The sequence below is a fragment of the Theropithecus gelada genome, chromosome 14, assembly GCF_003255815.1.
Source record: "Theropithecus gelada isolate Dixy chromosome 14, Tgel_1.0, whole genome shotgun sequence".
Classification (NCBI taxonomy): Eukaryota; Metazoa; Chordata; class Mammalia; order Primates; family Cercopithecidae; genus Theropithecus; species Theropithecus gelada.
The window spans coordinates 14202148-14224830 of NC_037682.1; the positions used below are offsets into that span (position 1 = coordinate 14202148).

At 44.5% G+C, this 22683-nt stretch overlaps 2 protein-coding genes across 5 annotated transcripts in view; one reads left to right on the top strand and one right to left on the bottom strand.

Moving 5' to 3' along the window:
- The first annotated feature begins 775 nt into the window (after positions 1-775).
- MRPL16 (mitochondrial ribosomal protein L16) lies at positions 776-5797 on the top strand. Its single transcript, XM_025355662.1, has 4 exons — positions 776-1045; positions 2037-2102; positions 4084-4232; positions 5094-5797. Exons 1-4 carry the CDS (start codon positions 991-993, stop codon positions 5577-5579), a joined length of 756 nt encoding a protein of 251 aa, XP_025211447.1. The 5' UTR covers positions 776-990; the 3' UTR covers positions 5580-5797.
- Positions 5798-6055: 258 nt separating this feature from the next.
- The window catches only part of STX3 (syntaxin 3), a 51372-nt gene continuing 34744 nt past the window's right edge, over positions 6056-22683 (bottom strand). The window contains exons 1-8 of one of the 4 annotated variants that reach the window (XM_025355661.1): positions 22434-22524; positions 21188-21255; positions 19686-19794; positions 18761-18834; positions 18421-18555; positions 16478-16588; positions 14548-14661; positions 6056-11088 (exon numbers count right to left, since the gene is read on the bottom strand). In XM_025355661.1, coding sequence (XP_025211446.1) covers positions 14578-14661; positions 16478-16588; positions 18421-18555; positions 18761-18834; positions 19686-19794; positions 21188-21253 — 579 coding nt within the window. In that variant the 5' untranslated portion in view covers positions 21254-21255; positions 22434-22524 and the 3' untranslated portion in view covers positions 6056-11088; positions 14548-14577. Of the gene's footprint in view, positions 12271-14547; positions 14662-16477; positions 16589-18420; positions 18556-18760; positions 18835-19685; positions 19795-21187; positions 21256-22433; positions 22525-22683 lie in introns of those variants that run through there. The other 3 variants (XM_025355658.1, XM_025355659.1, XM_025355660.1) reach the window with 3 other exon arrangements.

The following is a 22683-nucleotide window of genomic DNA, read 5'->3' on the forward strand; positions in this document are numbered from 1 at the left end:
GAATAAGTGTAGACACATTAATTTTGCTCATGGCACTATGGTAGATGCTCAAGAGATGTTTGTTGAATGGTCACCTAGAAGCCTAGAAGCCCACCTTGACTTGTCCCGCCTTTCTGATCCAAACCAATGTATTTCTTAAATGCATTTGATTGATGTCTCATGCCCCTCTAAAATGTATAAAGCCAAGCTACACCTCCACCACCTTGGGCACATGTTCTCAGGTCATGGTTGCTCATATATGGCTCAGAATAAATCTCTTCCAATATCTTACAGTGTTTCACTCTTTTCATCGACAATATTGTTCATTCACTGAGATCTCTGGAATCCCAGACTGTGCTCAAATTCTGATGGTACTGTTTTCCTGTTGTATGACCCAGAACAAGTTAAATTATTTCACCTTCAGGATGGAATCTGCAAAATAAGTATAATGACTTATCTCATAGATTCGTTGGCACGACTAACGAATGAGGTACTCAATGACACACTGCAATTGCCCTATAAATGTTAAACCATTGCCAAATCTGGTATTCTCCTAATGTCTTCGAGGGGTCCCCTAGAAAAAGGTCTCAAAGACTGTGAATCATAAGGGACTACCTTGCTAAGGAACCGGCAGGCATTGACAGTTGTACTCCGCAGAAAAAATAAATAAATAAAACAAAAAACTCCCCGCTCCGCCGCCCTCTTCTGGGGAAAAACTGGGGACTGGAAGGAGAACCCTAGAGGGCCAACAAGGCCCCTGGGCGTGGCTGGGCGGACAGCGCCTTTGACCGGCGGAACTCAACCTCCGACGGAACTCAACCTCAGTCGCTCGAGTTTCTTCCGCTTCCGTCGGGACTCCGCGAAGTGGACCGGAGTAAACATAACTTCCGGCCACACTGAGCGGTATCCTGAGCTGATTCCAGCTAGCTACTAGAGCGCCGCTGCCTACCAGGGTGGAGGGGAGCGCTGTAGTCGCTGTGGGGACCTCCGCGCCGCCAGACGTCCGTGACCATGTGGAGGCTACTGGCTCGCGCTGGTGTGCCGCTCCTGCGGGTGCGCTTGTCAGGTCAGAAATCCCTTTTGGTTCCTAAAGACTTTATCCCTCTTCCTCCCCCACCCTCTAGTGCTTTTCCTCCCTAACCCAAAAGGTGGCTCTGCATATGCTCGGTGAAGCACTGATTAGGGACTACGCTATCCCACCGCTAACCTCCACCGTAGGGGTTCGTGCAAGAGGGTCACAACTGCGTCTGGGAGTCGGCGCCCAGAGACCCCGGCTGGCCTTCTGCGGAGCCTGAGCCTCTGAGCACATTTAGTGGAACTCACATCCCAACCTCAAGACTCTTCCGGCGGAAGTACTTTTGGGCCGGCTTGGTGGCTCACGCCTTTAATCCCAGCACTTTGGGAGGCTGAGGTGGGCGGATCACTTGCGGTCAGGAGTTTGAAACCAGCCAGGCCAACATGGTGAAACCCTGTCTCTACTAAAAATACAAAAAAAATTAGCTGGGCGTGGTGGCGGGCGCCTGTAATCCCAGCTACTCCGGGTCTGAGGCAGGAGAATCTCTTGAACCTGGGAGGCGGAGGTTGCAGTAAGCCGAGATCGCGCCACTGCACTGGGGCCTGGGCGACAGAGTAAGACTCCGTCTCAAAAAAATAAAATAAATAAGAATAAGAAGTAGTATCTTTGCCGGGCGCGGTGGCTCACGCCTGTAATCCCAGCACTTTGGGAGGCCGAGGCGGGCGGATCACAAGGTCAGGAGATCGAGACCACGGTGAAACCTCGTCTCTACTAAAAATACAAAAAAATTAGCCGGGCGCGGTTGTGGGCGCCTGTAGTCCCAGCTACTCGGGAGGCTGAGGCAGGAGAATGGCGGGAACCCGGGAGGCGGAGCTTGCAGTGAGCTGAGATCCGGCCACTGCACTCCAGCCTGGGCGACAGAGCGAGACTCCGTCTCACAAAAAAAAAAAAAAAAAAAAAAAAGTAGTAGTATCTTTGGCCCAGGTTGTATCGGGGTCCTGGCCTTGTTACCTTCGTCGTTTAACTTGGTTTGTCTTTGTAGATTCTTGGGCACCCCTTCCCGCCAGTGCTGGCCTAAAGACACTGCTCCCAGTACCAAGTTTTGAAGGTGAGAGCTTGCCTTTCTGCTGTTTGTAAATCTTTTCTCTGATGGAAACCAGGAGAGGGTGGGAGATGACATAGGAGTGTTCTTGTGTTTCCTGTCCCCGTTCACTCTTTCAATAAATGTTTTTAGAGTGTACTGTCCTGCCAACCAATATTCTGAGCACTAGAAATAAAGAACAAAGGAAACCAAAAAAGTTCCCTCCTCTTAGGGAGCAGCGTCTAATGAGATAGCTCCCCTAACGCCTGCCACTGGTGTGTGGGCCATGGTCCACTCAGCCAGTAATCAGTTGGCCTGAAATCTGGATTTTTGGCCAGACACGGTGGTTCACGCCTGTAATCCCAGCACTTTAGGAGGCAGAGGCGGGTGGATCACTCCAGGCCAGGAGTTGGAGACCAGCCTGCCAACCTGGCGAAACCCTGTCTCTACTAAAAATACCAAAAATTAGGGGGTAGTGCACACCTGTAATCCCAGCTTCTCAGGAGGCCAGTGCACTCCAGTCTGGGCAACAGAGTGAGGCTTTGTCTCAAAAGAAAAAAAAAACTGGACTTTTGATGTTCTCTCCAAATAAGGTTCCATATATGCAGTCATCTAACGATGTGTGAAAAAGCTCTGTTAAGATAAGCCACAATATTGTAAAACTAGTTTACTTTTTAAAAAAGAAATATACTGGAACCCTCAAAACAATGAATAGGGTCTGTACATCTGACGGTCTTCTGTACAGAACTGTTAAACCACTATATGTTTGGAAAGTACATTTGACTTGTAGGTGAAGGAAAGCATTACTAAGTTTCTCTGTAGCTGCATATAGAAGCTGAGGGGCAGCTTCTGAAACTCTGATAGTAATAATTTGATATTTCCTCAAACTCTTCTGTTTTGTATTTGTCTCCATTATAAAGCCATACTTGGTTCACTTTATAAATTTTTTAAAATAATTTATATGTTAATTTTTTTCCCCAAATTGTCAAGGATGATAAAGATGTCACATGTCTGGCCTGAAGTTTTGTCCGCCCACCCAAACCTGGCACACTGACCTGTGCAGGTCTCAGCATGAAAAGTCCCTGCATATATGAGAGAAAGAGCATTGATCAAAGGATTCCTAGGTTGTAAGTTTCTCAACAAGAATGTGGCAGAGCTAGAGAACTTAGATATTTTTATGTACAATATTCTTCCACTACCCCATTAACATCCAGAGAGGCAGAGAAATATGTGTATACATTTTTGTGACATGCTGTGTAGCTTTGCTGTTGAACTGGATGGCATAGACCAAATTATAAGATGTTTCTAGCCCTTGGGTTCCTCTTCTATAAAATGGAGATTAAAAATACTACCTGCCTAACGTCCCATTTTTTGATCTGGGTAATAGTGATGTGTGTTCATGTGTTCACTTTCTGGTAATTCACTGAGCTGTATATTTTCAGTTTGGCCCTTTGATATATCTGTGTTAAACTTTGACAAGTTAAAACTTTTTTAAAAGGGAGCCCTAAAAGAATATCAAGGCTATCCAGTTGTCTTAAAGATTAAGTGAACTAGTGATTTCCAAAAAATCCCTGTTACAGTGTTAAGCACAGAGTTGGTGATTAATAAATGCATTTGGACTCAGAGGACAAAACTTTGCTATGTTTAAAGTTTTAGAAACATTTGCATTAGCCACTGTCATAGCCAGAAGATTCCATTGTCACTAAAAGCATCTGCAAAAATGCAATATACCTTTAGAATTACTATTCAGTGGTAACTTTTAAGACTTGCAGGCTGGATACGGTGGCTCACACTTGTAATCCCAACACTTTGGGAGGTAAAGGCAGGAAAATCACTTGAGGCCAGGAGTTTGAAACCAACCTAGGCAACATAGTGAGACCCTGTCTCTACCAAAAAACGAAGAAGAAAGAAATTAAGACTTTCTCCTGTTACAAATCTTTCTAGGAAGAAAATAGATCTTTTGAGATGTGTAGTTTTACTTTATCCTGGTTGTCTGTGCTCCTTTTAGATGTTTCCATTCCTGAAAAACCCAAGCTTAGATTTATTGAAAGGGCACCACTTGTGCCAAAAGTAAGAAGAGAGCCTAAAAATTTGAGTGACATACGGGGACCTTCCACTGAAGCTACAGAGTTCACAGAAGGCAATTTTGCAATCTTGGTGAGTGAATTCAGCATCAAGCAGCAATGGGATGGAAGCCAGGGAATAACAAAATCTCATAATCTTTGGGATAATTTAGTCTCTTCCTTTACAGTTTGTATTAGAACTGCCACCAGTAGCTCTTTAAACTGATACGTACAGAGGCTACTGAGTACCCAGTAAACATTTGGGTTATACATTTTTTTTTAAATGGAGAATGAAAATAATGTAAAAGCGGAAGGAAGAGGCTAATTTGCCCCATAATCAGATCATGAGATCTTTTCAAGCCCTGGTAAAATAAAACCACCCACAATTTAAGATGTGGAAAACAGCAGTTTCCTTACTTGTTGAGTAGCTTCCATGAAGACTTGATGTCAGCAGCTACACAGATGGGTGTGCACTAGGATTTATTTTCCACCAGGCAGCCAGAGTGATATTCTAAAGTCCCCTTCCTGCAGCCTAATCACCCCCACTGACCTCTCAGAACCTCCTGCCCACTCTCCCCATTCCTCACCCTACTCCATCCACATTGGCTTCTGTTCAACTTGCCAAGCCCTCTGCTGTGCCAGGGCCTTCACATAAGCCTTTCTTATGCCTGGCATACTCCTCTTTTCCCTTGGCTAGTTGTTCTTTTTATTCTGGCCTTAGCTTTAGATGTCACATCTTCAAAGAAGCCTTCCCTGGCTCTCCACTGAAATGGGTCCCCCTTCGCTGTCTTTATTACTATGTACCCTAGGCTTTTCCTTCGTGGGACTTACTAAAACTAAAGTTTTATTTTCAATTGTATCATTGAAGCCACAGTTACTAGAAGAGACAAAATAATAGAGCCCATGGAAGATATCAAAGTCCGCAAGTGTTTCTAATTCTCCCATTCACTTTTAGGCATTGGGTGGTGGCTACCTGCATTGGGGCCACTTTGAAATGATGCGCCTGACAATCAACCGCTCTATGGACCCCAAGAACATGTTTGCCATATGGCGAGTACCAGCCCCTTTCAAGCCCATCACTCGCAAAGGTGTAGGGCACCGCATGGGGGGAGGCAAAGGTTCCATTGACCACTACGTGACACCTGTGAAGGCTGGCCGCCTTGTAGTAGAGATGGGTGGGCGTTGTGAATTCAAAGAAGTGCAAGGTTTCCTTGACCAGGTTGCCCACAAGTTGCCCTTCGCAGCAAAGGCTGTGAGCCGCAAGACTCTAGAGAAGATGCGAAAAGATCAAGAGGAAAGAGAACGTAACAACCAAAACCCCTGGACGTTTGAGCGAATAGCCACTGCCAACATGCTGGGCATACGGAAAGTACTGAGCCCATATGACTTGACCCACAAGGGGAAATACTGGGGCAAGTTCTACATGCCCAAACGTGTGTAGTGACTGTAGGAGATAACTGTATATAGGCTATTGAAAGAAGGATTCTGCATTTATATTCCCCTCAGCCTACCCACTAATGTCTTTGGGTAGCTCTTAAGCCATAACTAAGGAGCAGCATATGAGATGATTTCTGAAAAACAATGTTATTTGTTGATTTAAAAAGAAAACTGTATTATATTTTTATTAAATAAAATTTGAACATCACTTCAGGATATAAATTCTCATTGGTCATTCTTAATCCCTTAAAAGATTAAGAAATAGGCCTGAATGACTGTGAAGAGTTCTTGGTTCTCCTGGGGTGTAAGATGAACATGAAGGCTGAAACAAATGTTTGCATTCCCCTATCTATGATGCAAGTCTCACTTAAATGTTTATACTGCCTTTTATATGTACACACTTCAGGAGCCAGTTTCTGTGACATTTTACTAGGTTTAAAACATATTTTTAGAGTAAGAAAAAAAGCAACACTACGTAGATCAATTGATTCAACATTTATTGATGCCCAGTTACCCAGCTTCTCACAATCTTGGAAGGGGGATGTTAGACAATATGCAAGGAACATACCCTTTGCCTTTTAGCAAAAGGAACCAATAACAAAAGTTAGAACTGTGTGGCCTTTTCTAGGTCTGAAATTCTCCAAAGAGGGAGGGCGTTTGGCTCTCTGTTTGTGCCCCTGCAGAATCTAGTACAGTGCTATGTGCCATGAAACACGTAAATTCTTACAGCTAGTGAATGAGGGCCCCCTGGGACTCAGATCCTCACAGCTCCAGCTCCCTGTTTGCCCAGATTAACGTTTTCCAGACGTAACCAGCTGTAGTGTTCTATCCCCTATTCAAATTAAAGGAAGCACAAATTAATAGAAATATTAAACCATTGGCTTTTGAAGGTGGGTAGAAAATAGCACTGACCAAAATATTTTTTAATCCCACTTTCTTAAAAAATAAGGTATCAAACAAATAATTTACTTTCAAAAGTACAAACTTAGCAGTTGTGTGCTGTTCACCATCATATACTGTGATTTTTTAAATGGATTTTTGTTACATAATCACTAAATAAGTTATCTGCACTAGAACTCATATTCACATAGCTGGTTTTAAAGGTGAACACAACTGAACCTTGAATGGAATTGGGGACAGTATTTAGAACAGTTTTTCTTTATTTTTTTTTTTGAGACAGAATTTTGCTCTTGTTGCCCAGGCTGGAGTGCAGTGGCGCTCAGCTCAGCACAACCTCCGCCTCCTGCATTCATGCAGTTCTCATGCCTCAGCCTCCCAGGTAGCTGGGATTACAGGTGCAAGCCACCATGCCTGGCTAATTTTGTATTTTTAGTAGGTATGTTGGTAAGGCTGGTCTCAAACTCCTGACCTCAGGTGATCCACCTGCCTCGGCCTCCCAAAGTGCTGGGATTACAGGCATGAGCCACCATGCCCGGCCTATAACAGTTTCTTACACATAAATTACTGGCCAGCAGTTTCAGCTAGCAACACAAATCAGGTGAGAGGTGAAGTGAGTGATAACCTCATTTCACCTTTCTCACCTGACACCTTTATCTGTTCTTTGTTATGGTTCACAAAGTGTTCTACTGATGTGTGAGTTCAGTCATACTATAAACCTGTTTCTTTTATTTTGTGGGCCTGTATTTCGTTACTGAACCACAGTCCTGGGGCCAGCCATCTTCTCCACAGATTAAGAGGCTGTTGCTAGAACCCCACCACGACCACCCACAGAAAAAGCACTTTATGTTGTGGTAATGGGGAGAAAGGTTGGTAGCATTTTTGCATAAGTCGATCAGCCTATTCCCAAGCGGCTTTGCACAGCCTCTGATAGTAACAAACTGTGTTCTCATTGGTACCTTAAAGAGTTTAGGAGTCAAACCCAAAGATTTGTTCCCGACTGAAATAAGAGCTTAATTATAAGTAATTAAGTCAGCAGATATTTGAGTACCTATAAGCAGCAGGCACTGTGCTAAACAGTGGGAACACAGCAGTGAGCAAGATAGGCATGTGCTTATCCTTAAACTTCACTTTTAAGACTACTACTGGAGCCTGAAAGAGGAAACAGATGTAGAGGGGTCAAAGGTGAGACCTAGAGGAGCTTGAAGAACAGAAGTGCCCAGACTTGACCAATTCACAGCAGTTCAAGTAAGATCCTGTTGAGTCAGGTGTGCTACGATAGCTGCCCCTTCACAGCCATACTGCACGTGCAGGCTGTAAGTTTCACTTCCTAAAGAGGCACCCACTCCACTTTCTTCTCTACCCTGCAGTCCTCCTTTAAGCCATCTGCCTATTCAGCTATGTATCTGTACTCCCTGTCCCTGTCCTCCACCCAATTCTGTATAAGTTTGTTCTTCTTTGCATAATTCTTAGTAAGTAGTTGATTGGTGCCCTGTTTCATAAGAAGTTTCATAATGGAAAGAGGAGAAGCTGATGAGGAGTCTGCGTGGAGAAGTGATGGTGCCACAGAAGTGGAAGGAGGATTAGAAACGCCAGTCGATCAATCTGTGAGGGCTGTGGGAGATAACAGAAAAATGGAGGAAAAAAAAATCATAGATTATATAGCGTGGTGTTCGTGGCTGGGATCACCAAATCCCTCTTACCCGGGGTAAGGGACTATATACACAAGGCTGTGTTAACTTTCATTAACCTTGAAAGGGAAGAAATTTAATTTGAATTTACTGTGTGGCTGGCCCTCTTCCAAAAAGTTGAAGATGCACCTTATTAAGAACGAATTCTTGTTCCTTTTGTCACTTCCAGATACCAAGGCTCAAACTGTTTAGCAGGAATCAACATCCTTGACCTGTACAAAGCATTCTGCCACACCAGGTTATAGGACAGATTGCCACCTTCTGTCCCCCCATCTCCTCCCACAGACTACCTGCTAACAGCTCATTCTTCACTCACTTTTCTGTCTCTGAAACATCCCTTTCCTTAGTTTTCTCTACCCTTTATTAGCACTGAATCCCACCCAGATTAAGGCACCTAGAGTGCCCCCAAGACGCAAAGGTTTCAAGTAAGTGAAAGGCGGCCTGACCGTCCCCACAGATGGCTCACCTTTTTCAGGCAAATATGCTCCCAATGGTGGAAGCTAAGATGATCGCAAGGATAATACAGCAGATCATGATCATGATCTTCTTCTGCTCATCCAGACAAGGAAAGAAAGAACACATGAGAAACATCACTGCAAAAAGTATTCTGCAGGGAGACAAGTGCACGTGGACATGGAAGAGGGTATGAAGGAAGAGAGCAACAGAAGGAAAAAGGAGATGGATCTGGCTTCTAGGACCCAGAATGCCAACAGAAATGTTATTTTTGGTGAGACATTCAAAAGTTAGATCAAAAGGATCCCAGAGGATGTTTGGTGTGGTCATTCCGCCTTCTAGATAACATCATGACAGATCTCCCCCATTTTCTCCTACAGCCAGACACTCCCAAGGACTGAACCAAATTCTTTTGGGGGGAACACCTCAAATCTGAAACACATAGGTACACTGCATTCTGTGAGAGTTAAACCTTATTCAAAAATTGCGCTTTTGAATCTGATCCAGCACGTGGCTTAAAAAGATGTGAACTGCATTCTAAAACCTGAATAAAAATCACCACACGGTGGCACCAGATCAGTGTTTCTGCATGGAGACAGAGCCAGAACCGTTTCACAATCAATACAAAGTCATTTTTATTTTTAAATTAGCAATAAAATAATCAAGTTTACATTTAAAAAATACAAATAACAACAAAAACCTTCACATGTCGTATTCCAAACTGTAAGCCCCAGGCCTCAATGTAAGAGGAGAGCAAAGGCCTTTAGTGATTTTGTCTCTTGTGGCTAGAGCCCATCCACTGTCTGACATCATAGCCATGGGCAAGAGGACCTCCCCTTGGCTCTGTCTGAGTGCTGGATTGTGACCGGCAGTAAGTAGCCTTTGCAAAGGAAGCTAACGTAACGGACAGTGCCTGGATTAAGGGTGCTCACCCTATCCTAGAAAGCATTAAAGTCAAAGCTGAAAATATACATGGTACCCAAAATCAAGGAGACTGCCAGAGAACAGGAGGGGATCTAAGGGATTTACCATTGGGTTAGCACAGACACTACACTTGAAGATTTCCTGGCGGCGGCGGCTGCTGCTGCTTCCATGATAAGAATTGAGTGAGACAAAGAACCTGCCAAACTCATTAACCCAGTAGCAGGAAGAGCTACTGTGTAGCCTGTGCTGTCCCCCAACTGACTCAGCCCTCCAGATGAGACATCCTGTAGGCCACATGAATATCAAATTACTGAGGGATGCTCTCAGGACAAGCCTAGCATAGGCAGCAGGCGGGGAAGGGTGTCAAAAAATTATACTTACTGTCTGCTAAGCAGAAGAACTTAATTGGGATCAATTTAGCTCACTCCAGAGTTCTCATTTTATTCTCCCAGTATTCATCCAGAAAACAAGTTTCTTGATGATATGGGAAGATCACATTTCCACAAGGATTCATTTGCAGGTAAGTAAATATCCTTTACCCAATTTTTATCCTGGCTCAAAGTTGGCTTTCTTTTTTTTTGAGGTCATAATAGCTTCCATTTTTATTTCCTACTTCCTGAGAGACACACACGTATGTGTACATACATCTCATACACAATTAGAATACATCTGGAACACATGAGTGAATACACCAGTGTCATGAAATATTTCCAGAGCTTAGGATTCTAGCACCTTGTCCCTTGCCCAATTTAAAATCCCTGATTATTTGTGGCCCCAAGGCAATAGTTTCACAAAGCATCGCTTTCTAACAATGAACAGCCAGTTTCTAAGACTCAGACATGGAAACATATTCCATATCCTCAGCCTTTTGCAAAGCGTAACTTCAGCTGACTGTATCACCCTGGTCCCTCCCTGAGTAAATACGAGAGACTACAACACAGAGAAAAATCCAAGTTGCCCCCCAAGCTGAACAACTAAGAGCTTAATTTAAGGCTGAATTTCAAACAAGTCAGCTCTTCAGACTAAAATGACATCTGCCAGTCCCTCATGTTTTCAGGACATAGGGACAACAAACAGGATTGGCATCCTGCCAGGTAGAAGACGCAGATCCAAGCCTTATTGTTGCCAAACTTAGAAGAATCCTTCTGCTTTGTTAAAGATACTCCCCTACAAAAAAAACATTGCAGTTTCTGGGAGAATACTCCATGAGGTAGAAAAATACAGCACCTTGGGAGGGTCTCACAAGAGCTTTCCCAGGTGCAAGGCATAATCTGACACACCACAGGGAGGAAGGAAGCTGGGTAGTTCACACAGTCCAGGAGAAAAGGTACTTGAGAGCTGGTGGGGCACGAGGAGGCTCTGAGGAGAACTCAGGGTCGCATCAGGTAGATCACATTCCCCCAGGGCTAGATTGTTAGCTGAGTCAGGTCCAAGGGTGGTCGCAAGGAAACAAAGGAACGGGTTGCACTCGCTCTCAGGAAGGCCATTCAGACTCCATTCTCATCTGAAGACAAGGGTGGCCACACCAGGCTGGAGTGAAATCAGTTTCTAGGAGGCAGGGAAAGGAGGAGCTGATCAATACACACGAAGGCGGCAAAGGGCAACAGAAGGAGTCAGCCACAAACCTAGAAGGTGGGGAGGAAAGACCAGCAATCACTATGAAATACACAAACCCAGGACAGAACCTGGAGTTAAATATCCTACTGTATAAAGGACAAAAGGCCCTACTATGAGAGGGAAAAAAAAATAGAAAAGCCTCTAGGCCTTTTATAAGCCTTCTCACAGGCTGTCCACACCCATGAAGACGTGGTGGGAAGGGACAATCCCTAGTGAAAACACCTGCTCTGCAGGTCCCACAGCAGCACCACCACAAAGACAGGCTGCAGGAGCTGCTTTCGGGTTCTCGATCTTCATGAACTCCCTGCTGCCTTTCTTTTAGAAAGCAGAAGGGCACAATGAAAAGCACATGGAAAAAGTTCAGGGGTCGTATTATGGTGGCTCCACCTTATGAGCTATGTAGCCCTGGGCAAGTTCCTTAACTTCATTGCTCTTTCCCCGTCTGTAAAATGAGGATACTATGAACTTAGAGCAAGCAGCTGGCGCATTACTAGGAAATATAAACACACCGTCTGCCCTCCTGTTCAGAGACCTCTCCCCCGTGGGTGACATGGAGGAAAAGGGGAGTCCAGACCTAGGCAACACATCAGTTTTGACTTTTATTAGGGAACATGGAATAAACTACAAAAAAAAAGCAGCTTAACAACTGCTCAGCAATTTAGCAGGTTAAAGATACGTTAGTCAACCAAAAACAACGTATTAACTAGTCTGCTCCTCTTTGAGGAGTTACGTCCTGAAAAATGATTCATACACCTTCTGAAGTCCTGGAATTAGGAATAGAAAGGGGCACCACGAATTTGCATATCACCTTTCATCCAAGGATATGGAAAAATAACAACTATTCTATCTTTTTAAAATTTCAACATCTATTTCAATCAGATTGTTCAGAGCCAAAACAAAATTTAAACTTCACCTGCAAAAAAGTCAAGGGCTAGACTCCAAGTGCCAGAAAAAAGAGGGGGGAAAAAAAATCAACAAACCACCTGTCTATGAGAGGTTGCTCATCTCACTGTTGCTTATCTTTCAAGATGAAGTTGAATGCTCAATGCTATAATAAGCTGACTTTTAGATCCTCTGGTCACATGGAAGGAAGGAGGAATAAGAAGAGACACACTGAAACAAATATAAAAGAAAGGCACAGCTCTGGGTATTGGCAGGGTATTATGTGCCAAGTCTTAAAAATGTTTATACCTCTTATCTCAGTAATCCAACTTATATGAGTTGATAATAAAGACAAAATTTAAATGAGAAAAATATTAAATAAGGTCACACTGTTAGCTATAGCAAAATAACATAAACCTCCAACATTGTGAAAATGTTAAATATTTGAGAGGATGACCACAATCTCATATTGGAAATTAGATTTACAAAGAGATTTTAATGCTGTGGAGTGATGCTTATAATTTTGTAACTGGGTAAAAAACTATGGATAATATAGTCTGAACTATGTAAAACTATGTCTGAGTGTGTGAACATGCCACAAGGTTATCAGCAATAATATTAAAAGTTCATTAGTTTTAATTTTCTGTATTGTATAGATTTTTTTTTTTACAATATATGCTATAGTTTATTCAGAAAAAATATTTTAAAAGTCACTGGCTGGGCGCAGTGGCTTATGCCTGTAATCCCAGCACTTTGGGAGGCCAAGGCAGGTGGATCACTTGAGTCCAGGAGTTCAAGACCAGCCTGGGTGACATGACAAAACCCCGTCTCCACAAAAAATATAAAAGTTATCCTGGCGTGTTGGTGTACACCTATAGTCCCAGCTACACAGAAGGCTGAGGCGGAAGGACGCTTGAGCCTGGGAGGCAGAGGATGTGGTGAGCTGAGATCACACCACTGTGCTCCAGCCTGGGCAACAGAGCAAGACACCATCGCAAAAAAAAAAAAAAAAAATTTTTGTTTTAAAGTCACTAAAGTCTTAACAGTCCCAATAACCAGATTGATATGCTCACTACTATTAAACGTGATTCAGGCCAGGCGGGGTGGCTCACGCCTATAATCCCAGCACTTTGGGAGGCTGAGGCAGGTGAATCACCTGGGGTCAGGGGTTTGAGACCAGCATGGCCAACATGGTGAAACCTCGTCTCTACTAAAACTACAAAAATTAGCCAGGCATGGTGGCAGGCGCCTGTAATCCCAGCTACTTGGGAGGCTGAGGCAGGAGAATTGCTTGAACCCAGGAGGCAGAGTTTGCAGAGCTGAGATCACGCCATTGCACTCCAGCCTGGGGCATAAGAACGAGACTTCGTCTCAAAAAACAAACAAACAAAAAACAACAACAACCAAAAAAAGGTGATTCAGGCTGGACGCAGTGGCTCACGCCTGTAGTCCCAGCACTTCCCAAGGCTGAGGCGGGCGAATCACCTGAGGTCAGGAGTTCGAGGCCATTCTGGCCAACATGGCAAAACCCCACCTCTACTAATAATACAAAAATTAGCCGGGCACAGTGGCATGTGCCTGTAGTCCCAGCTACTCAGGAGGCTGAGGCAGAAGAATCGCTTGAATCCAGGAGGCGGAGGCTGCAGTGAGCCAAGATCATGCCACTGCACTCCAGCCTGAGACAGAAGGAGACTCTGTCTCAAAAAAACAGTGATTCAGTGAAAAGTCTATCATTTTTAACAAATTTTCAAGAAAATTAACAGTCTAAATTTTAACATCACTATCCTCTAAGGTTCTCTAGGCTTTACAGATAAGTGGCTACCTTCTTTTACAAAGAGAAGCTAGGTCCACTATTAGCTGTGTGAACTTGGCCCTATTATTCAACATTCTCTTTGACTGAGTTTCTTTGTCTGTAAAATGTGCATAATACTGTATCTGTCTCCAAAGACGTTGTAAGGATTCAATGATACATGTATAAGGTGTTTAGTACATTGTCTGGGACAATGCAACACTCAAAAGTGTGTTAACTGTCATCATTTAAGACCCAGTCAGCAACAGAGAAAACTCTGCAGATCCAAATCCCAATTCAGAGCTTCCTTTACATTGAAAAGGATACAGAAAGTAAAGCCCAACAACCATGAAAATCAGTAAGAATTCAGAAGACAAGACTCCAGATCCAAGACAGAGATGTACCCAACTTAGAAGCATGCTTCCTGAGTAAGGGGAGTCACATGGGGTGCTCAGGTGTGCTAGGAGAAGTGGTGAGAAATATGACAAGACAGAGATTGGGGACAGAATCTACAGGATAAGAACAGAGACCTCACCCATGTACTGCAGCCAGAAACCAATAGAACTGTAAGGAGATAAAGAATCCACAGGCTACTGAAAGTTGTAGAAAGCTCAGTGTCCAAGGACAATCAGGGGGAAAGAAGAGGAATTTGAAATTCCAAGCTAATTTCCTCTTGAGCAGCCAAATCCAGAGTCCCCAAGAACCATTTGTTTACTTACATTTCAGTGCAGCAGCCTCTTAGGCCACTCTTACCTCAGCCCAACGGCAAGTCCAATAATCAATGCTAAAATGCCCAGCAACACAACTACTAGCACAATGATAATTATCAATTTCTGGAGAGAGGAATAAGACAAAAACAAATCATTACTACAAACAACCAAAAAAATAACTACTCATCCAAAACCCAACCCCTGTCACCTCTATATAGAAAATATCTTACCAATCTGAATAAGAGGCCTATGTCTCTACATACAGACATCCTTCTAGGATACTTTATTTATTTTTAAGACAGAGTTTTTCTCTATCACTCAGGCTAGAGTGTAGGGGCATGATCATGGCTCACCACAGCCTCGACCTCCTGGGCTCAAGTGATCCTCCTGCCTCAGCCTCCTGAGTACCTAGGACTATAGGCATGCACCACCATGTTCAGCTCATTTTTTTTATTTTTGTAGAGACAGGGTCTTCTCATGTTCCCCAGTCTGGTCTCAAATTCCTGGGCTCAAGCAATCCTCTCACCTCGGCCTCCCAAAGTTCTGGAATTATAGGCATGAATTGCCACACCCAGCCTAGGACACTGTAAATTTCTTAAATTACCTCTAGGCTAGGAATGCCAGCAGAGGGAAATATGGGGCCTCTCTCAGCTCTCAGCTCACACTGCAGTTCTGTGTATGTGGAGAGATAGAATCAGAGCCACTATCATGAGGTCTCTAAGGAGCAGTTGGCCAAGATAAAAAGTGACTGACTGATTTTTTTCGTTTTAAGAGGGAATGTAAAGGCATTTTTGATAGAGTTCTAATCTCCTACTTTTGTCCATTTGTCCCCTAAAGTACACTCCTACCTGTCAGGCCCAGTACACTGCCTGGATATCAGAAAATACCACCCAGCCTAGATTCACCATGTAAAATAACTATCCAGTCCCCTAAATCCCTGCATAAGCAATAGGTAAAGTTGGAAGAAAAACAAAGAACTAAAGAACAACAGTATAAGAGCCCAAGAGAACCCATCAAAGGAGAAAAGTCTAAAAAGCAGAAGCCACCAGAGCCAAATACCCACAGTCGTGAGCACAGAAGCCTAGAAGTCCTTAAGCAGCAGGGGCACCAGAGGGTGGGCAAATACTGTGGGGTGGAAGAAAGAGAATGATTGGGATCTGAACTTGAATCCCAGTGCCTCTACTTACTAGGTGGCCTGAAGCCAGTTACTGAGTCGCTGACCCTCAACTGTCTCATTTATAAAGTAGAAATAACAGGTGCTCCATCAGATATGAGATAATATATACATAGCAGTTAGCATGTGCTAGGTACAAGGTAGAGAAAAAGAGAAGGGAGGTGGAGCTTGGGCGCCTGGAGCGGAAGACAATGAAGAGAAGGTTTCTGAACAGAGGAGTCAAGTGTAACATCTGAAAGGCTCATGAGCTAAGTCCAGGAGAAGATTAGCAGCAGCACCTGGGCCGTGCATCCATCCTACAGAACTGCCTTTCAAGTGTGGGTTCTTGGGGAGATAGCTTGTGAGCCAGATCCATGCAAGGCACACCTGGGAAGGAAGGGCAAGCAGCCGGTCTCTAGGAAAGGCTGAGGGAGGGGTTGATGAGGCCACGACAGGGAGGGAGGCGTGGGCTCAAGGACACAGGTGGCCGTGGCCAGGGAGAGGAGATGCTAGTAAGACAGCTGAGACTAAGGACAGCTGAGACGAAGGTGCTCACCCTCCGGGCTTCACTCTGATACTTGACAGCCTTTTTGGTATCTGCCACGGCCCGCTCCACGAAGCCCACTGACTGGTCCATGTTGTTCTCGATACGGTCAATCATGGATCCCTTTCCCCAGATGCAAGAGGTGGTGGCAGCAGAAACAGAGACAGGGAGAGGGAAGAGAAAGAGCGAGACACAGCAAACAAAATGGACTCTCTTCTCTGAAGGCCACAGGAGAGTCTCACCTTCCGGGCCTGACTCTGGTATTTCACAGCTTTTTTCGTTTCATCTCGTGCCTTCTCCACGTGGTCCACTGTGTGCATGACATTCAACTCTATGTTATCTAACATCTCACCCTGCAAAGAACACACTCTGGTCACACCCAGCAAACGTCTCAGGTCAGTCCTAGCCAATGTGGGGAAGGGATTCTCTTCCTTATAATCTTCGGTGGCAAGAGGAGCATCCAGAAACCTTGATGCATGGCCTTCCACAGGACACCCATTCACAGTCCTTGGTGGTGGGGTGGCGGTCACTTGTTCAAGAAGCATTCACTGAATTTTACTACTTCTCTGTGACCAGCACTCCACCGGGCATCTAGAACATACTGTCTAGATGCCTGGTAACTACCTATAAATATACTCTGAGGTATCCCCAGACAACCTTTGTTTTTTTTTTTTTTACACTTAAGCACATGGAGAGGAACCGAAATAAGGATAACTCATTGTTCTTAGGACATCACTAGGATGCTGGCCTCTTCCTGGTCATTCAGACCTGAATCAACATCATTCAGCCTGAATTGAGTACATTCACTAACTGCGGAAGAGTGCCTGGCACACAGTAGGTGCTCAATAACTATCTGGGGTGGGGAACATTTGCTTTCTCTAAGTTATTTCCAGGCCCTTTAACTGACAGACATTAGGTTTACCCAAGCTATTTGGTTATATCTTCCCTTCCAGACAGTGGTCTCTTGATAAGCTTCCCAACCATTTCCTAGCAATCACTTCCTGATTGCGAAGTTTGATCATTCCAATTAATCTTAGTCATCTTAGGAATTCTCAACTACCCAACCCAACTCTATCACTTTATGGCAGTCTGTAAACAGAACAAGGCACTTACCACCATTTGAATCTCAAGCCAGTTCCTCGGCAAGGCAGTATGGGGGAAAAGAAGAGGTGGAATGGAGGGACTTGAGAAATGGTCTCAGAGGCCAGCCGGGAATAGGGGGAAAGCACCCAGGCCCTCAGCAGGAAACCAATGTCAAAAACTAGTCAAGCCGTGCTCGGGCTTCAACTAGGTTTTGCAGTCTGCCTACTACGGAAGCAATTTTCTCTCCTATCCAGGTGTCAGAGCAGCACAGCACCATGACCCTCTGGCACACTTAACTGTCCCATAAGAACTAGGAACCATCTGACTATGTGAAACTCGAACCCTATGCAGTCAATCCAGAATTCTATCCCGAGCAAGCGTGCCTGGGACAAAGTGAGCTGTCAAACTAAGCACCAAAAGTGTTTCGAGTCTTCCTGTCAATGCTATTTTACTACTCCTTCATTCATGTTGTTGTCTGCTTTGTGCCTTAGCAAAAGGTGCCAAAAAATAAAAACAGGGAAAAAAAAAAGGAAAAAAAAAATAAAAATTTCTGTGAAACCTAAGTTTTCCCTGTGAACTAGAGAAAAGACCACATTTTCAATGTCATCAGTGAACTAGTCCATATCAGGAGGCTGTTTTAAAACATCACCATTAGGAGCCCCCATTTCTGATTTTTAAAAAAGAAGAGAAAGAAAAAAAAGACAAATCCTGGAAGGTCAGGCTGCAGTGAGCTGTGATCACGCCACTGCACTCCAGCTTGTGCAACAGAGCAATACTCCATCTTAAAAAAAAAAAAAAAAATCAAAACTCTGGGGGAACTAGGTTAGGTGACAGAACACAAAACCCTGTATCAACTAGCAACGACTGCAAGGCCAAGGGGATGGGCAAGAACGACAAGGCTAAGATCACCCAAAGTGTCAACATTCAATTTGAATGCACACTTTCCCATGGGATTCTGTTTCTCCTTTATGCAAATTCCCAATGGTTCTCCCACCCTACCTCACTGGCTTCCAGTATTCCCTTCCTCCCTGTTCTCAGGCAAAAGGGAAAAGCCTGAGTTTTCCTCTCCCCGCTCCCCACGCTGGGACTCAGTGCCACTTACCTGATTCTCCACCAGCATAGCAATGTCCATAAACATGTCATGAAGCTCCTTGATGCTGCTCTCCAGCCTCACAATGTCCTTGTGCCGTCCCTCAATCTCACTGAGGGCTTGCTTGGAAATCTGTGAGTCAATGATCTATAACAGGCCACACACAGACAGACAGTCAGCTACCCCTGCGAGAAAGCCTGCCACAGCCCTCACGCACACTCCTGGGGAGCTCCTTGCCTCCCTGAACTCCCTGCACCTGTGGCTCCCCGTCCACCTGCTGGACTGCATGAGCTCCACAGTGGCCTCCCTGCTCACGAGAGGGATGTGCTATCCAAGCACACAGGGCACTCACCCCAGAAGTGAAGATGGCCGGGTTGCCGCTCTCCAACATCTCCTCCAGCTCCTCATCTGTTGTCTTTTTGCCAGCTTTGTAACAAAAGAATTAGAGCATCAAATATAAGATCATAGTGAAACACCATTTGATAAGGTCCCTGAAAATCAGGAATGTGACTTCCCTATAAAGACCATGGCCTTTACAACACTCCCCCAATTGCCTTCTGACTCATCTTATTTCTCCCCTAACCCAAGCATCCTTAACATTATCAGCAGTTACCTTCCTAAAGCACATATCTCATTACAGTGCTTCCCAGCTCAGAACATTTCCTTGCACCATTCACTACACTATGGCGTCCAAGACCCTCATAACATGCTAGTTCATGGGCAAGCCCTCCCTCAATCCATCCTAACCTTACGCTACTCCAGACACACCCTTTTTCCAGACCCTGGACAACCTGCCACTGCTAAACACACTTGCTCTGTCTTGATTACGTTCATACCATTCCTCTCACCCAAAGCACCTTTCACTCCACAGGGCCCTGCCTTCCACATTACTAAATTCCTAAAAGGTATGGTTTTATTTATTTCTCTAATCCTCCCAGCAACTTACACCAGACTTTTTATTGCATAAATGTGCTTTGCTATCAAACAGACAGCAAAGTGATACAATGAGTCCACAGGAGAGCAATTGTTTGGCAAGCATTTCCCCTCTATAGAGGAGACAATGCTGGACCGCATACAATAAAATTACTTGGGCCTGATAAACAGTGTCACCTTTCAGCCTCCAGCACGGCATTCAGGATGTGCCAGTGCTGTAGGAGCTGCCCTAGACTCAGGCACAAAATGTGCTTGCTGCTTGCTCTACCAGGACCTCGAAACTTGGGATGGACAACCAGGTGGCAGGAAAGGCGGAAGGCACACGTCAAACCTCAAGTACATACTAATTTCGAGCTGCCGCTGGATTCGCCCTTTGCTTCGTTCTCGAAAGTCCACCTGAGCTTCATTGTATTTGGTCATCACCTCCACAAACTTCCGGGAAAGGACAGAGTGCTGTGGGACGATGTAAAATGCAGTCAGCCCCCAGTGGTTCTGTAACTGTTATAGAACCCCTCCCCACCCCCACATAGCCATCTACAGTAGCACTGGACTTGGAAGTTTACTGAAACTGGTTTACTGCTGACCTCACGTGGTAACTGTGAGGCCAGAGGTCATGTCTAAATCTCTGAGCCCTACATCCACATGGACTAGTAGCATTTTTCTGGCACAACACCTGGCCTGCATTCTAAAACTGTCAGATTCCCTTCCCACATGTCATACTTACCAAAGATCCTTGAGTTCTTACCCTAAACTCATCTCCCCAACTTTTCTTGCTTATAAGTAGATGTATTATCTCAACAGTCCTGGATGCCTAAACTAAAATCTTCCTAATAATTTTTATTCCTTGCTCACCTCTCAGCATCAAGCCCTACTTACTGGTTTCTCCTTTGGAAAATCGCCAATATGTATACTTTTTCCAAACCCGCTACCACCATGCAAATTTAGACCAAAACCCTTGCAAAAACCTAACTAGGGACCTTCCAGTCTCCAGCTTCTTTCCCACTTGTAAACAGCTTTCAAATGGCTACCATAATAATCCTAATACACTGCTGCCTGAAGCAAATGCCTGTAAGTTATAACATCAGATCCAAATTCCCTAGCATGGTCCTCAACGACCTCTAGAATGTGACACTACGTTATTATGTGTCCGCTATCCCACAGCAAACTTTTTTCTCCAGAAAGCCTACTGTCTTCACGTCTGCCCCTTACGTCTATCCCTCACTGCTACCAACCACTGCTGCCAACGCACATACACGTATATGCCCCACTCCTGCCCCTGTGCCTCTCAGAGAGGGGAAACTGCTTCCTGAGCCTGTTCACGTTGGCACTCCGGCCCAGCCTCCTCTGGCTACCCTCAATTCTTCCTGAGATCTTTTGATGCTGACAGCACCATGCATGTGTCTTCTTATCCTGTCCTCCTGCTGGGTCTTAGGTAATAGCTTTCCATGCCACTTCAATGGCATGCCAGTTCTTTAAGGACAAGGATCATATCTTTGATGACCCCTAAAGTGCCTGGCTCCAAACTGGACAACCAATGACTAACAATTGTTTAGAAGACATTAATTTCCTCTCCTGCAAAACAAGGAGGCGCACTAAATCCTAAGCTGTGCTCTAGGAAGCCTGAAGAAGCTCTTCAGGGGCCTCCTTAGAGAAGGAGAGTACAAGACAGGGGCCAAAAGGGCTGACTCTGGCCCTGACCCCTATTTCTACCTGGAGAGTTCTTTATCAGCTCTTCAAATTGAGTTTCAGATAAGGATTGTATTAAAAAAAAAAAAAATCCCTCCACAGTTAAGGAAAACTAATAAGAAATTGGACTAGATAATCGTGAGACCAGGAAAAGTCTTACCTGGGATTTCCGAATCCGAAGGTCTGCCGATGACCTGACCTCATCTTCTTCAATATGCTTCTCCATGCCTAAAGAGAAGAGGAAGGTTATACTTGCAACCTATCTCCTCCTCCAAGAAACATGCTGTTCAGTGAAACTTCCTCACTCATTCCCACACACCCAGCCCATGGACATGTAACAACAGGTAGGTGGCACCTCAAAAGGTCAGCTCCCAGGTGAGCCACAGGACATGCATTCCACAGCCTTTACAATGACCAGGTTTTGGCATAACAGTTAACAGCATGGGTTTTGGTCACCATGAGACTTAGGCTTGAATCTTTGCCCTGGCACTTACTGGGTGTGACTTTGAAAAAGCCACTTAACCTCTCTTAAATGTACCTGTTCTCTCATCTGTAAAACAGAATAACAATAACAGTCCCTCCCTCACAATACTAATATGAAAATTAAATGAGAAGACACATAAAGTGCCTAGCACAATGGCAGGTGCGCTATCACTGTTATTACTGGAATCTGCTACTAATGACCCCTCCAGTTAACATAGTTATTGCAATATACTTGGGGGGAAGAAATGGCAAATTGGGCTGAGCAATAATGCTTTCTCTTCTGATCAATAGCATGCATGCACCAAATACACTGGGCAAGAATGCAGGCTCTAGCAACAGAACTAAGTAAACCTTCTAGACTCTGGAAGAATTCAATCTATGACAGTAGCTTCAATGAATTATACTCTCCCAAATGCGGGGAGTGAGGGTATAGGAAGGTGGTATGCCTAGCCCACCAAGAAATATCTGTAGACAGAACGGTATCTCTTGCATCTATATGTCTCTAAAACGACTATTCAAATGTATGTAGGTGGCTGGGCATTGTGGCCCACACTTGGAATCCCAGCAATTTGGGAGGCCGAGGCAGGTGGGTCACTTGAGGCCAGAAGTCCGAGACCAACCTGGGCAACATGGTGAAATGCTGTCTCTACTAAAACTATAAAAATTAGCCGGGTGAGGTGGTCCATGCCTGTAATCCCAGCCACTTGGGAGGCTGAGGGATGAGAATCACTTGAACCCAATAGGCAGAGATTGCAGTGAGCCGAAACTGAGCCACTGCCTTCTGGCCTGGGCAACAGAGGAAGACTCTGTCTTAAAAAAAAAAAAAAAAAGTATGTAGTTGCCAGGGAAATAAGACTAATAAGAGAAAAGTTGATGGGCCAGGTGCGCCCCAGTTACTCAGGAGGCTGAGGCAGGAGAATCACTTGAACCCAGGAGGTGGAGGTTGCAATGAGCCAAGATAGTGCCACTGCACTCCAGCCTGGGCAACAGAGTGAGACTCCATCTCAAAAAAAAAAAAAAAAAAAAAAAAGAGAAAAGTTGAAAGACTAAGTTAAAGGACCAAGTCACACAACTACTCAGCAGCTGAAAGCACATTTTAATTCTCATCTCCTAGCTTGCATTCTGGACTCTTTCCAGTATTGTCAGGATTTAAGAAAAGGTAAATTTCTGGGG